Genomic DNA, 13,210 nt, shown 5'->3' on the forward strand with positions numbered 1-13,210 from the left:
TCGCATATATGGTCCCGGAAACCCTAGTGGGGTAGTCGTTAAGAGCTACGACTGCTAATCAAAAGGTCCGCAGTTCTAATCCACCAGGCGCTCCTTGGAAACCGTATGGGGGCAGTTCTACTCTGTCCTATAGGGTCACTATGAGTCAGAATCTACTTGATGGCAGTGGGTTTGGGTCTTTTTGGTTTATATATGGTCCCATTACCTATAACTAGATTTTTAGTTCCATATCAATTGTTGTTTTGTTATTACCTGCCATCGAGTCTTCCCTCAACTTGGGGAGATCCCATACGTTACGGAGTAGACCTGCTCCATAGGGTTTTGCTTGGCTATAATCTTTACGTAATTATCCAGTTCGGGTTGGATATTCTGTCATTTGCTGCTGAAGACATCTTAACTATTAAATACAGGAAAAACAAATCTTTGTAATGAGGGCAGATTCTGAGTCTTAATTACCTGGAGCATGAAATTGGTGGTTGTGTTAGTTATCTAGTGCTGCTACAACACATATACCACAAGTGAATGGCTTTAACAAAGAGGAATTTATTCTCTCACAGTCTAGGAGGCTAGAAGTCTGAATTCAGAGTGGCAGCTCTAGGCAAGGGTTTCTACTTCTGTCGGCTCTGGGAGAAGGTCCTTATCATCAGTCTTTTCCTGGTCCAGGAGCTTCTATGCATAGGGACCCCAGGTCCAAAGGACACACTCCGCTCCTAGTTCTTCATTCTTGTTGGTATTAGGTCCCTCTCCTTTCTGCTTGATTCTCTTTTATATCACAAAACAGATTGACTCAACATACAATCTAATCCCATAGGTTGAGTCCTGCCTCATTAATATCATAGAAGTAGGATTTACAACACATAGGAAAATCACACCAGATAACAAAATGGTGGACAACTACACAATACTGGGAATCATGGCCTAGCCAAGTTGACACACATTTTTGGGGGACACAATTCAATCCATAACAATGGTAGAGGGTGTCAAAGTCCAGAACTTGGCTGTACCTGGAAGGCTTACTTTTCCCCACCTTTACTAAACCAAGGTTAACTGTTTCTTAAGATGTGTCCATTCAGACTGTGTTTTGACATGCTCCTTTAGATTGTTCAGCTGGTTAAAATAAGACTCAAAAAGTAACCACAGATGACATCCTCTTATTATTTACTTGGCAATCTCTTACTCTTTCTTCAGGACCTAGGTTCCCTTCTGCATGAAGTCTCTCCAGACTTTCCTGAATAAATGTATTCACTTCTAAGTCCCAAACAATTCTCCCCACTCTCTTTATCAACACTTAAAACACTGCATTACAATGATCTGTTGATGTGTTTACCTCCCATAACAGACTGTGAACTTTTCCTGAAAAAGGTTATATCATTTTTAACTCTGTCTGCAAAGCATGAGCACAATGTGCTCCTGGAGCATAGTATATTTCAATAAACATCTGTTGAGAAATGAAGAGAGATAACTGGACAGGAAAGCTATTAGTTTACTTTGCCATCTTAACTGTCTGCTCAAATAATTTTGCTCAGTATTTTCCACTGTACAATGACTAACCATTAATAACAACTCCCAAACCCAAATAACCCCAAAATAGTTAATGTGGGCAATTGAATTTAGGCATGAGATTAGTTTATAGAAAAGACCCCAAAGTTGTTTCTATATCCTTTCATTACAAAATGGGTTGTTTCATGCTTCTTCACATTTAAGACTTCAAATTTATACCCATAATTAAATAGAGGCTTAAAAATAATTTGATATAATTTTTGAACCATAAAATTACTAGGCTAGTGGCTCAGTGCCTTCACAAATTCGTTGTTAGTTTGGTACCCATTCATGCAAACGTTGCAACCTTTTTCTGTTGATTGTGAACTTAAAACAAACAAAAAAATGCAGTATTTTCATGTAGACGAGACTCTAAAAACTTTGCTTTGTGTTAATCCTGCTTCATTTTACTCTGAGTATTTTCTAATGTATTTATTACCAAAAATGATTTTAACACCTATATGATATTGGTGTTTTTTACATGTCAGAAGGTCTCATGTGTACCTAAATAACTTTCTAATCTTATTCTTTGCTTGTGCAGTTTATTTCAAGGCCTGAAATTCATTTTTCTCATGGAGTAAGTTAGGCGTTTTTGTCTACTCCTTATGACTCAATTATTTTTCTCCTGTTCCATATGATTGTCCTTTAATTGCATCGGTTTCAGATTGACTAAACCAGGTATGTTAGCAAGAAGATGAGATCTATGGGATATTCTGGTTTGTCTAATAAACAAGAATTTTGAAGTGTTGTATATTTCTGTCACCAAGAGAATGATTTGCTTAAAAAATTATTTTAAATATAGTTAATTTAATTTTTATAGGTGGACAATAGTAAAGGGGGCAATGGAGAAAACAAAAGCTATGATGTAAATGAAATTGGAAGAATGAATAAACTCTATAAATAATAAAACATTCATAAAATTTTTATGTGCTGAAGCTGTTCTAAGTATTTTACATATGTTAACTTGTTTAGCTTTCACAGCAACTCATTTTATAGGCAAGGAAACTAGGACAACAGAGGTTAAGTGACTTGCTCAGGTCACACAGCTAGTAAATGGTAGAGCTGGGATTCAAACACAGCCAGTCTGACTTTCACAGTGTATGTGTATTAACCAATAGTCTACACTGGATCCTAAAACAAAGCAGTCTTAAGATAGTAGGTATTTTATAGAGATCACAGACTCAGAAGATCCAGTTTCTCACCAGCCTTTGTTCCTTAGTGAAAGTTAAATTAACACTTTAATTATATTGTTGGAAATTCCGTGAAATAATATAAGAAGCAAATTTTACTGGCATTTTCCTGAATTATTTTATTAGAGAAAAAAGTACTTATGAAAAAGATTGTTCTTTTTAGTTCTTCTACTTGTTGTTTACTTAGTTGAATTGTTCTGAAATGACAGTGTATTTCATGAAATTTCTCTAACTGAAATAAAAGATGTGGTAAAGAGGAAGAGTAACATTTAAATTGCTAGTGTATCTTAGCAGAAAAACACATGGCCTATTTTTAATACAACTTTCCTGTGTCTTTAGATGATGAAATTGACTTATATAGAACACTAGATACTTTATCACACCAAATAATGATAGACAAAAAAAAAAAAAGACAAAAAAAAAACCCAAAACAAATACTTTGTAATCAGAACTTTGAGGATTGAACGTGTACTATACATTGTTTAAATTCATTGATACTGTGTTTGCTGGGTCCAAACTCCAGCTCTCCGACTTTTCAGTTGTGTCACTTGGGTAGTTAATTTTTTGGCCTCCAACTGTACATTTCAGGACTGTTGTGAAAATCACATTGATATTTTAAGAATTTGTCTGGCATGAAACTTGTGTCCAATAAATATTAGAGTTTCAGTTTCTGTGTGTCTCTTTCTCCTTCCCTCTCTCTTTCCCCCTATGATAAATGGTAATTACCAAGTTTGCTTATACACACACGGAGTCTCATATACATGGAAATGCTCGACAATGAATAAGAAGACTGAAGAAGAATTGATGCATTTGAATTATGGTATCAGTGAAGAATATTGAATGTACCACGGGCTGCCAGAAGAATGAACAAATTTGTCTTGGAAGAAGTATAGCCAGAGTGCACCTTAGAAGGATAGATGACTAGTTTTCATCTCAGGTACTGTGGACATGTTATCAGGAGGGGCCAATGCCTAGAGAGGGACATCATGCTTGGTAACGTAGAGGGTTAGCGAAAAAGAGGAAGACCCTCAATGAGATTGATTGACACAGTGGCTGCAACAATGGGCTCAAACATAGCAATGATTGTGAAGATGAAGCAGGACCAGGTAGTGTTTCACTCTGTTGTACACAGGGTTGCTATGGGTTGGAACTGACTCAACAGCACCTAACAACAACATTGTATTGTCACTGGAAAAAGTCGGAAGCCCTGAACTGGTGGAAATGTTTTTCTAGAACAGAGGGCCCTTTAAACAAACAACAACAACAACAAAAGTGTTAAGTGCCAAAAGTGAGATCAGCAATCATGGTCTTTGCAATATGCCAGCAGACTCCTATGCTGCCGCACTACATTTAAGAGATTTAGACTTTAAAGGCACACTATCTACAGAATGTTAGGATTACATATTCTAAAGCTCTTGCTTTAAAATCATCAACCAGGTTTGGACAGACCTAGTTTAACTATGCAAAAGTATAACATAGCTGATCTTTAATCTACTAATCATACTCGATTATAGCAATTCTGTTAACTCTAAAGAATATCTGCTTCTTTTGGCTTTATTTGGCCTCATTTTCCATTTCATTGATTATACTGTATAAAATTCTTTGTTGTAAAGTTTCAAAAGCATTTTTGAAAAATGCATAATAAAACAAAATGCTTAAATTAAGCAATTGATCTATTTTATGAAATCTAAGAGCCCATATGACTAAGGGGGCAAAAAAATCCCATCATTTAACCGTAAAATACCATTGACTGTGATGTATTTCCATTTTAGAAATGTTAAATGTTTTTTAAAAGTGTGTCTTAGAATTGATAAACTACAACAGCAACGTTTTAAAATTGCCTTCTGCAATGCTATTTCGAAGTTAGCATTCTATCTTGCCATAACTTTAAATTATCAATTATTGATTCTCAACAATAGGAATTTTTCTAAGCATTGTTCTTTTCCATTGCCTTTACACAGGTAAATTAAGGGGTTTCACGAATTGGTTCTCAATATGAACATTAAACTCTTCTGATGGTAGTTTACCATTTGATGTGACATTAAGGTAGCTCATTCAGTCAATATTAACTATAATAAATAGCATTAATAAAATAAACAAGTTCTTTGTTTTTCAAAATTCAATTCTAAACCCTCTCAAGGGAAGTCACGGATTATTTGAAAGGAAATCATTTGAAATAACATTGTTTAAACATAAAACAACGGAGAAACAATATAAATTCATCTATGGCTAAAGAAACAAACAAAAACATTTAGTATTAGATTAAAACATCTCTCTGGACTGCTTTAAAATTAGGAAAAATATTAAGCTACCTTACTATTCAAAGTGCTACTTCTCGAAATCAGGTATGTTGGTTTCACTTAACAATTCTAAGCAGCCACATTTCAAGTGTTCAATAGTCACATGTGGCTAGTGGCTACCATATTGCACAGCAGTCTTAAAGGATTTCAATATTAACTGATTTTTTACATTCTGAGTTTAATAATTTCTTTTACATTACACAGTTGCTAAACTGCTTAAAGATCTGTGAGACACACGGAAATTGTTTTACTCTCAGGGCCGTTTGGACTCAAGGCTCCACAGCATTAAAAGCAGTGAGGGAGGAAAGCAAAAGGAAATCCCTGGGTCCAGGAACTTGGCCTGGAGGAGGCCCTAAGTCGCTCCACGCAATCCCCGGCGGGAGGCTGCGGACACGGCGTGGAAGTTAGACTGCGAGTCCAGCTCGGGCGGCTGCGCGGAACCGGTCTTCTTATGGGGCGCTCTGGAACAGCAGTATCGGACACAGGGAGAGCAGCCTCCGAGCCAGACACAGGGTCCCGCTCCACTGCAGCCGCTGAGAGAGTCGGGCCCACCGCTGCAACGCTGCCTACCCGGAACGCCGCCGCCCGACGCGGAGAGGTGGGCGGCAGCGACGGCGGCGGGAGAGGAGCCCAGGGGAAACCCGGCCGGCGTCCAGCAGAAGCCGCCCTCTGCGCGCTCGCCACAGTGACGCAGCGGGTGCGCGGGCGGGGAGGAGCGGCGCGCACCGCCCCCGATGGGCGGGCGCCGCGGTTCGGGAGGGCGGGGCGGGGCGCGCCCGGGAGTCCAGGCGGGAGCCGCCTGTTTCGATTAGTGCGTGGAGCGCGGCGGCGGAGTAAGGCGACGGAGCTGCGGGACCTGGCGCTCAGCGGCGCGGCGCGGTGGGGGCGCAGGCGCGCAGGGTCCGGCGAGGGTCTGCAGAGCCGAGCCGGAGCTTGGGGCCGCGGCTGCCCTGACTGTAGAGCCCAGGCTTCGCAGCACCCGCAACCGCGAGCGCGCAGAGGACCCCTCGCGGGCGAGTGCGCGCGAACGGGGACGCGCAAGCCCTGCCCGCCCCTTCCGTCCCCACCCCCCTCCGCCCCTTCCTTTCTCCACCTCCCTCTCCCCGCCAGCGCCCCCGCGCCGGGCGCCCACCCAGTCCGCCTCCTGTGAGAGCGCTGTCCGCCGCGGCGGCCGGAGAGGGCCGGTGGGCCGGGGGATGGCGCTGCTGGACCTGGCCCTGGAGGGAATGGCCGTCTTTGGGTTCGTCCTCTTTTTGGTGCTGTGGCTGATGCATTTCATGGCCATCATCTACACGTGAGTGAGGGGCAGTTCTTGGTGTGGGGGTCGGGGCCTTGGGGACCGACGGGCGTGGGGAGATGTGCTCCCTGGAGGGGGCTGGGCTCGGGTGAGGATAGAGAAAGCTAATTCTCAGACTGCTTCTCCCATTCCTTCTCCCCTTGGACTGGCATGGTGGTGGAAAAGTGTTTGGCGAGTGAGGGGGTTGCTGGGCTGCAGGCGACTGCACCGCCAGGGAAACGGAGACTGCTCTTACGTGTCGGGCGGAAGCTTGTTTGCTGGGTTTGTGTTGGGCATTCGTGGTGCTTGTCGTCTGGGCCAAGATGTATAGTGTTTTTTTTTTTTTTTTTTTCTCGACACTGGCCACATTTCTGTTATGTTAATGGTCGTTTCCTCTCTTTTGGGAGCTGCACACAGCCTGCAGATCTTCCTGTGGATTTTCTTCTTCCTGGAAGAGCTTTATGCGCTTAGATAGGTGTGAAGCACCTGTCCACCTTGAAAAATGTCCATCAAACCTTCGAGCTGTTGTATAGCTTTGATTCATGTCAGCTTGTAATTTCTGTGTGGATTTCCTTCCTGTTTGCAGTTTCTCATTTATCGTCTTGCTCAGATTTATATCTTTTCTCTCCTCCCCCCATACATATCTTTTCGTTAGTTATTGAGCAAATACTTCTTGAGGCCTACTAAATGCCAGTCACTGTTCTTGTGCTGGGGACACAGTGGTGAGCAGGACAAATTCCTGTCCTCATGGAGCTTTCCTGTCTAGAAGGGAGAGACAGATAATAAGATTATTTCAGAGAATGATAACCCCTATGAATGTAATAAAACAGAGTGATGGAATAAATAGTTACAGAGGGTATGTGGCTAGCTTTGGTATTTCACTTGTTTAAATAAACGTCTTTAAAATGAAATCCGCCTTCCTGAAGAAATGACAGAATTGCATAAAACACATTACTAATATGGATTCATGTGGCTTTTTTAGTCTTAAAGAATCATTGTGTGCTGTAATCTTTACCACCAACTTGTGTAGGTTACAGAGGAACCCTGGTAGCGCAGTGGCTAAGCGCCCCGCTGTTTACTCAAAGGTCGTCGGTGATTCGAACCCATCAGCCGCTATCAGCTGCAACACGGGAGAAAGATGTGGCAGTCTGCTCCTGTAAAGGTTAATAGCGTTGGAAACCCTATGGCGCAGTTCAGCTCTATCTTATAGGTTCGCTAGTAGCCAGAATTTACTCGAGGCCGGTGGGTTTTTTTGGGGGGGGGGGGGGGGGAGGGTTAGTATAGGGTGTATGTGAGTAGAGGAGGAGGAAAGACTAAGAAATTCCTTTAGTTTTATTTTTCCTTTGTACTACAAAAAAAGATGATTTCCCTTTTGAGAATATTACATTTTATTCGTATAGGGTAGCATTTCCTGGTACTTGAGAAAGATGCTGCATTGCATGGCATATACTCATGTTGCTTTGAAAGTAAAGGGAAATGTGAAGGAAGCTTGGATAGTATTGATCTTAGTTTTTGAAGTCAGAATCGACTAGATGGCAACAGGGTTGGGTTTTTTGTGTTAAGTCACTGAAAAAGGAGCCCTAGTGGCCCAGTGGTTAAGTGCTGGGCAGATAACTGAAGGGTTGGTGGTTCAAACCCACCAGCCTTGGAACCCCTTTGAGGCAAGTACTACTTTGTCCTACAGGGTGGCTATGAGTTGGAATGGACTTGACAGCAGTGGGCTTTGTTTGGTTTTGGTTAGTCACTGAGCACATTCTGGAGTTTTTAAGAAAACAATTTTGTTACTTTTTTTAATCATAAAAATAAAAAAAATGATTACTGTTTAAAGAATATAAACAATTCAAACAAATTTACACACACGTTAAAAAAAAAAAAAAGCCCAAAACCGATGCAGTTGTATACACCATAAAATCCCATTACCTTGTTAGTCTTTTGTGATTATCCTTCCAATTTTATTTATATGTGTGTGAAAATGGGACCACGTTTGGCAACCCTGGCGGTGTAGTTGTTAAGAGTTTGGCTGCTAACCAAAAGGTTGGCAGTTCGAATCCACCAGGTGCTCCTTGGAAACCCTGTGGGGCAGTTGTACTCTGTTCTGTGGGGTCCTTATGAGTCAGAATTGACTCGGCAGTAGTGAGTTTGGTTTTGAATTCGATTTCTGTTATCTAACCTGCTTTTAAAATTTATCGATTAAATGCTTCCTGAGGAGCTTTTTTGTACAAGGCACTGTTCTAGGTGCTGGAAATAAGAGTGAAGACCAAGACACACAAGGCCCCTGCTGATATGGAGCTTCTATGTAAAATGCCACAACCATTTTTTCATGTCAATATATATGTGATCTCTGCATCATTTTTAATAGTTGCATGGTATTGTAATTGATGAGGTACTAGCATTTATTCATTTTTGTCATTATTGATGGGCATTTAGGTTGTTTCCAATTTATCAAGATTAAACACAACACTGTAATGAATTCTTATGCATACATCTTTAAGAGATGATCTTAGTTTGCATCTCTAAAAAAAAAAAAAAACCAAACCCATTGCCATTAAAAAAAAACCAAACCCATTGCCTTCAGGTTAATTCTGACTCAGAGAGACCGTATCTACAGGATGGAGTAGAACCACCCATAGGATTTCCAAGGCTGTGATCTTTATGGAAGCAGACTGCCACATCTTTCTCCAGAGGAGCAGCTGGTGGGTTTGAACTGTCACCCTCTTTGTTACCACCTGAGTGCTTAAGCACTGGCGACCAGCACTCCTTGTTGAGCCAGAAGTGGTGCACATTTTTAAACTTGGGTATATACTACTCTATAGAAAAGTTATATCTATTCATAGTTCTTGGTAACATTGTATAATGGTTCCATTTACCCTTATTCCAAATATTAGGCTTTTTCCTGTTTTCCGTTTTTTATTTTCATTCCTTTAATTACTAGTTCCATTGAACACTTTTCATATGTTTATATGGTATTTACGTTTCCTTGTAAATTACACACTCATAATCTTTGCCTATGCTGCGATCTGTTGCACATTCACCTTTTTGATTTTCAGGTTCTCTTTATATGAAGGTTGCTTGTCTGTTACCTGTCATGTATTGCATTTTTTCACCCAGTCTGTGTTCTGTCTTTAAACTTTGCGTGTGTATTTAATATGGAGAAAAGTGTGTGGATGTGTTTTAGTCAAGACTTTTTAAAAAATGTTTTCTGACACTGGTGTAATTTTTTTAATCTTCCTCATTCCCCCAAAGTATTACGTATGTAAGTTAACCTATGCTTTCTTTTAGTACTTTCAAGTTTTTTTCTCATTTCTTTTTACATTTTATTCTTTACTGTACTGAGACCCAGAACCCTAATTTTATCGTTACTTAAGTATTTAGCTACTTTTCCCCAAATCATTTATTGAGTGGTAGTTTGATTATTCCAGTTGTGAAATATTTTCTTTAGGAGAGACTGAATTCTTTGTACCTGGGTATGCTTCAAGGCACCCAGTGCTGTTTCACAAATGGATTGGTTACTGTACCAGTATCCACTGGCTTAATTAATGATGTTTTATTAACTTATTATTGATGAGGTAAGCCCTTCTTTATTCTTTTGCAAAAATTTTTGGCTCTTTACACATTTTTACTTAGAGATGAAGTCCAGAACTGATTTTTTCTTCAAACTCTTAAGTAATCCTGTTTTTTTTTTTTAAATTATGTTAAATTTACAGATCAATTTGGAGCAAATTGACTTCTTTCCATGTAAGATCATGATATATCTCACCCTGCTATATATAATGATAAAGTTATGCTTCTTTAATTAAAATTGACACTATTGATTTACCCTAATATTCCACATAACCATCTTGAAATGTTTACACTCTTAAACTTGAAACAACTCCAGAATTGTTGTAAGTTATTTTGTGCTTAATAATAAACAGCAAAGTTCAAAATAAAAAGAAACACTGGTTGTTGAGGATAGTGCACACATTTAGCCTAGTTGAGATACCATCCAGAGGTTTTTTTTTTTAATTAATTTCCTTATGCCCCACAAAGTTATCTTTTTAATTGACACTTATTGGCTCCTGAAATGCTATATGAAAATAGAATAAAGAAAATCAATTAGTTTAAGACAGATTAGAATATAACATGCCAACTAAAAGAATGCTGTGAATACTTTTTGAAATGGTTAACTGAACATAAAGCAAATAATCAACAGCTTAATTTATGTAGCAATTAAAGTTTACGTTTTGTTAAGTACCTTTTTTCTGGTCCCACCTTCAAAAATTATTTATGTGTTTGATTTGATTTCTTTCTCATTAAGGTAAAGATACTTCCCATTTAAGAGTTGTTTTCAAGCAGAGAGTTATTGTATTTAGAAAAATTGCAAATTTGACATCTCAACAAGGAAGGTTAAAGAAATTTGGCAACAATATTTTGGCTAAAATACTATCCTACATATTCTGCAGTTTTTTGAAAAATACATTTTTTGAACATATGTTTTATGTCCCCTCAAATTCTCTTTGGAATAAGTCAAAGTATAAGTAAATTAAGAGAAACAAATATCAGTACTCTCCCAGAAACATAAGCTTGCAACTGGTAGAAATGGAGCCTATTTTCAAAAACTTTTGTGGCTCCATATCTGGGTATCAGATTGAGGAGCATAATCTGTGGGCTACTACTTGTTAAATATTACAATATTTGTATTACTTAAACATTAAAAAAATTAAAAAAACCAGTTGGTTACTTTCAAAAATGAAATATGTCTGTAAAGTATGTAATGATATCTAGTTAATTTAGATTTGCTGTTCTATTGTATCTTCTTAAAATGAGATAAAGTAAAAGCGAAGTGGTGGCCTGTATTAAATATGGAACGGAATTTGATCAATACAGTGAACCATGCTTGAAATTATTTGTTCTCAATTCACAAACTTCTTACATTCTTATAAGCTCGTATCTTAAAATTTTTGATTATTTAGAAACTAGGAAACTAATATTTTAAAGCTTTTAAAGTATCTCTACTTTTACCTACCTACTGCTTTGCACCTTTCCAATTTTGATATAGAACTGGTGCTTAACCCATTCCGAACTCGTGCTTAGTAATGGTATACCGTATTTTAGATGGCAGATGTTTGTAGTATGTTTGTCTATCATGTTAAAGGTATATTCGGAGTAGAGCACTTGAAATACAAAGGTCTTATTCCCAAGATTTTTAAGATCCTAAAAATAACTAATGATTATAGCCTCAGCAGGCAGTTGGTTGAATGACCTTTATGGTTCTTTCCTTTTGTGAGAGCTAGCCTGGTTCCATAGCTTGGGGGCTGAGGTGAAATTGTATAAAAGTCTGGATCCAGTTATTTTCTTCCCTTTTGGCCCTTAGAAGCCATATTTCTGGCTGATAGGGATATCTAAGCAAGACACCTTGCCTTTTTTTCTTCTCCTCCATTCTTTTCTCCTCTCTTCTTCCTCCCCTCTTCCCCTAAGGCTTTCCTTTTTTACTTCCTGTCCATAATGAACTAATGTTTAGTATTGGTATTAGGCCTTATCTTTTCTATTAATTGACTGGAGATGTCACACTAGTGTGGAAATATTTCTTGTATCTGTAAATAAATACTGAAGAAAAAAAATTTTTTTTTTTTTTTTTTTTTACCTTCTAGTCAAGCAGAGGTCCTTTTCCTGGAATTTTGTTCGAGTTAATTTGGCTGTCTTAAGAATTGTAAGAAGTTTGTCAAGCAGCAAAGTTAAGATATTTCTAACTTTTCTAGAATAGCAAATTTTATACCTGATGTATAGTTTTTGAATGGAATTTTTAAGACTTATTGTATCAGAGTAACTATGATAAAGTACCTGTAAGAAACTAGCTGTGTTTTTAATGTAAATGTTAGCACTTTGAATGTTATTTTTATCTAGTAAGATTTTTGTACTTAATTCATGAAAATGTTGGCATTTTGAGCCTTAGTGCTTTTGAGTTAGTAAATTAAGAGTCTTAGTGTAAATTGGAAGCTTTTTATCTGGATTGGGTATAGAGGATGCAGTTGATCTTTGATCAGATGTTCCTCAGTCAAGGTCATTGCAGCAGGACCACCTTTTGATGAATGAATGAATGAATGGAGCAGTTCAACAATTGAGCCCCTTTAACCTGAGCCTGGGAAGATAGAAATTGGACCGTAGCATGATAACTTTAAAAAATGAAATGAAAATGGTAATTTGGTTATAATATTTCAACGATGGTTCTGTTGATTTTTTTTCCCCCTCTTTTCCTAAGCCATTTTTTTCCCCTTTTCCTACATTATTAGTTCAGTACACCGTCTTCATTTCCATAGATTACTAAAACTGTCTTTACTTACCTGCAGCCTTGCTCCTCTTTATTTTTCTGATTGTAGCCTTCTGCTTCTGGAGCACAAATTTTACATCATGAGCTTAAAATCTTATCATGGCTCCCCATTGCCCTGACATGCCCTGCTCTTCAGGAGCTGTACTATTCTTCAGCTACACTTGGATTTTCTTCAGCCACGATGGATTACTGGCATTCCCCCGAATGTGCCATGGACTTTCTTTAGAATTCTCTTTCCTTCCATCCCTTTGTTTACTTCCTTCCTCCCTCTCCCTGTTCCTTCCTCCCTTGCTGCTGCTTCTTCCTTTTTTTTTTTTTTTTTCCAAACTTCTCATTCAAGTCTTTTAACGTTTTTGTTCCTTACTGCGTTAAGTGCCCCCTCTTCTGTCTTTCTATAGGACCTTGGATTTAGCCATCTAAATTGCAGATGTGTATTTAGTTGTCTTTTTTTCCTAATTAGATTGTAAGCTTTTGAGGTTAGGGCTGGTGTCTTATTTTTTATTTATTGTATTTTCATTGTGTACTATGCATACAATTATTATTTGTTAATAAATCATCTTTGATTTTTTTTCCAGAAGTGATAGTGGATTTTTGCTCA

At 38.6% G+C, this 13,210-nt stretch overlaps 1 protein-coding gene across 1 annotated transcript in view; it reads left to right on the plus strand.

Annotated features, from left to right (window-relative positions):
• Positions 1 to 5,810: 5,810 nt before the first annotated feature.
• Positions 5,811 to 13,210, plus strand: part of UGCG (UDP-glucose ceramide glucosyltransferase) — a 52,627-nt gene continuing 45,227 nt past the window's right edge. The window contains exon 1 of the mRNA XM_049895814.1: positions 5,811 to 6,323. Within this exon, the coding sequence (XP_049751771.1) occupies positions 6,226 to 6,323 (98 nt within the window). The 5' untranslated portion in view covers positions 5,811 to 6,225. The remainder of the gene's footprint in view (positions 6,324 to 13,210) is intronic.

The sequence above is a fragment of the Elephas maximus genome, chromosome 9 (assembly GCF_024166365.1).
Source record: "Elephas maximus indicus isolate mEleMax1 chromosome 9, mEleMax1 primary haplotype, whole genome shotgun sequence".
NCBI lineage: Eukaryota > Metazoa > Chordata > Mammalia > Proboscidea > Elephantidae > Elephas > Elephas maximus.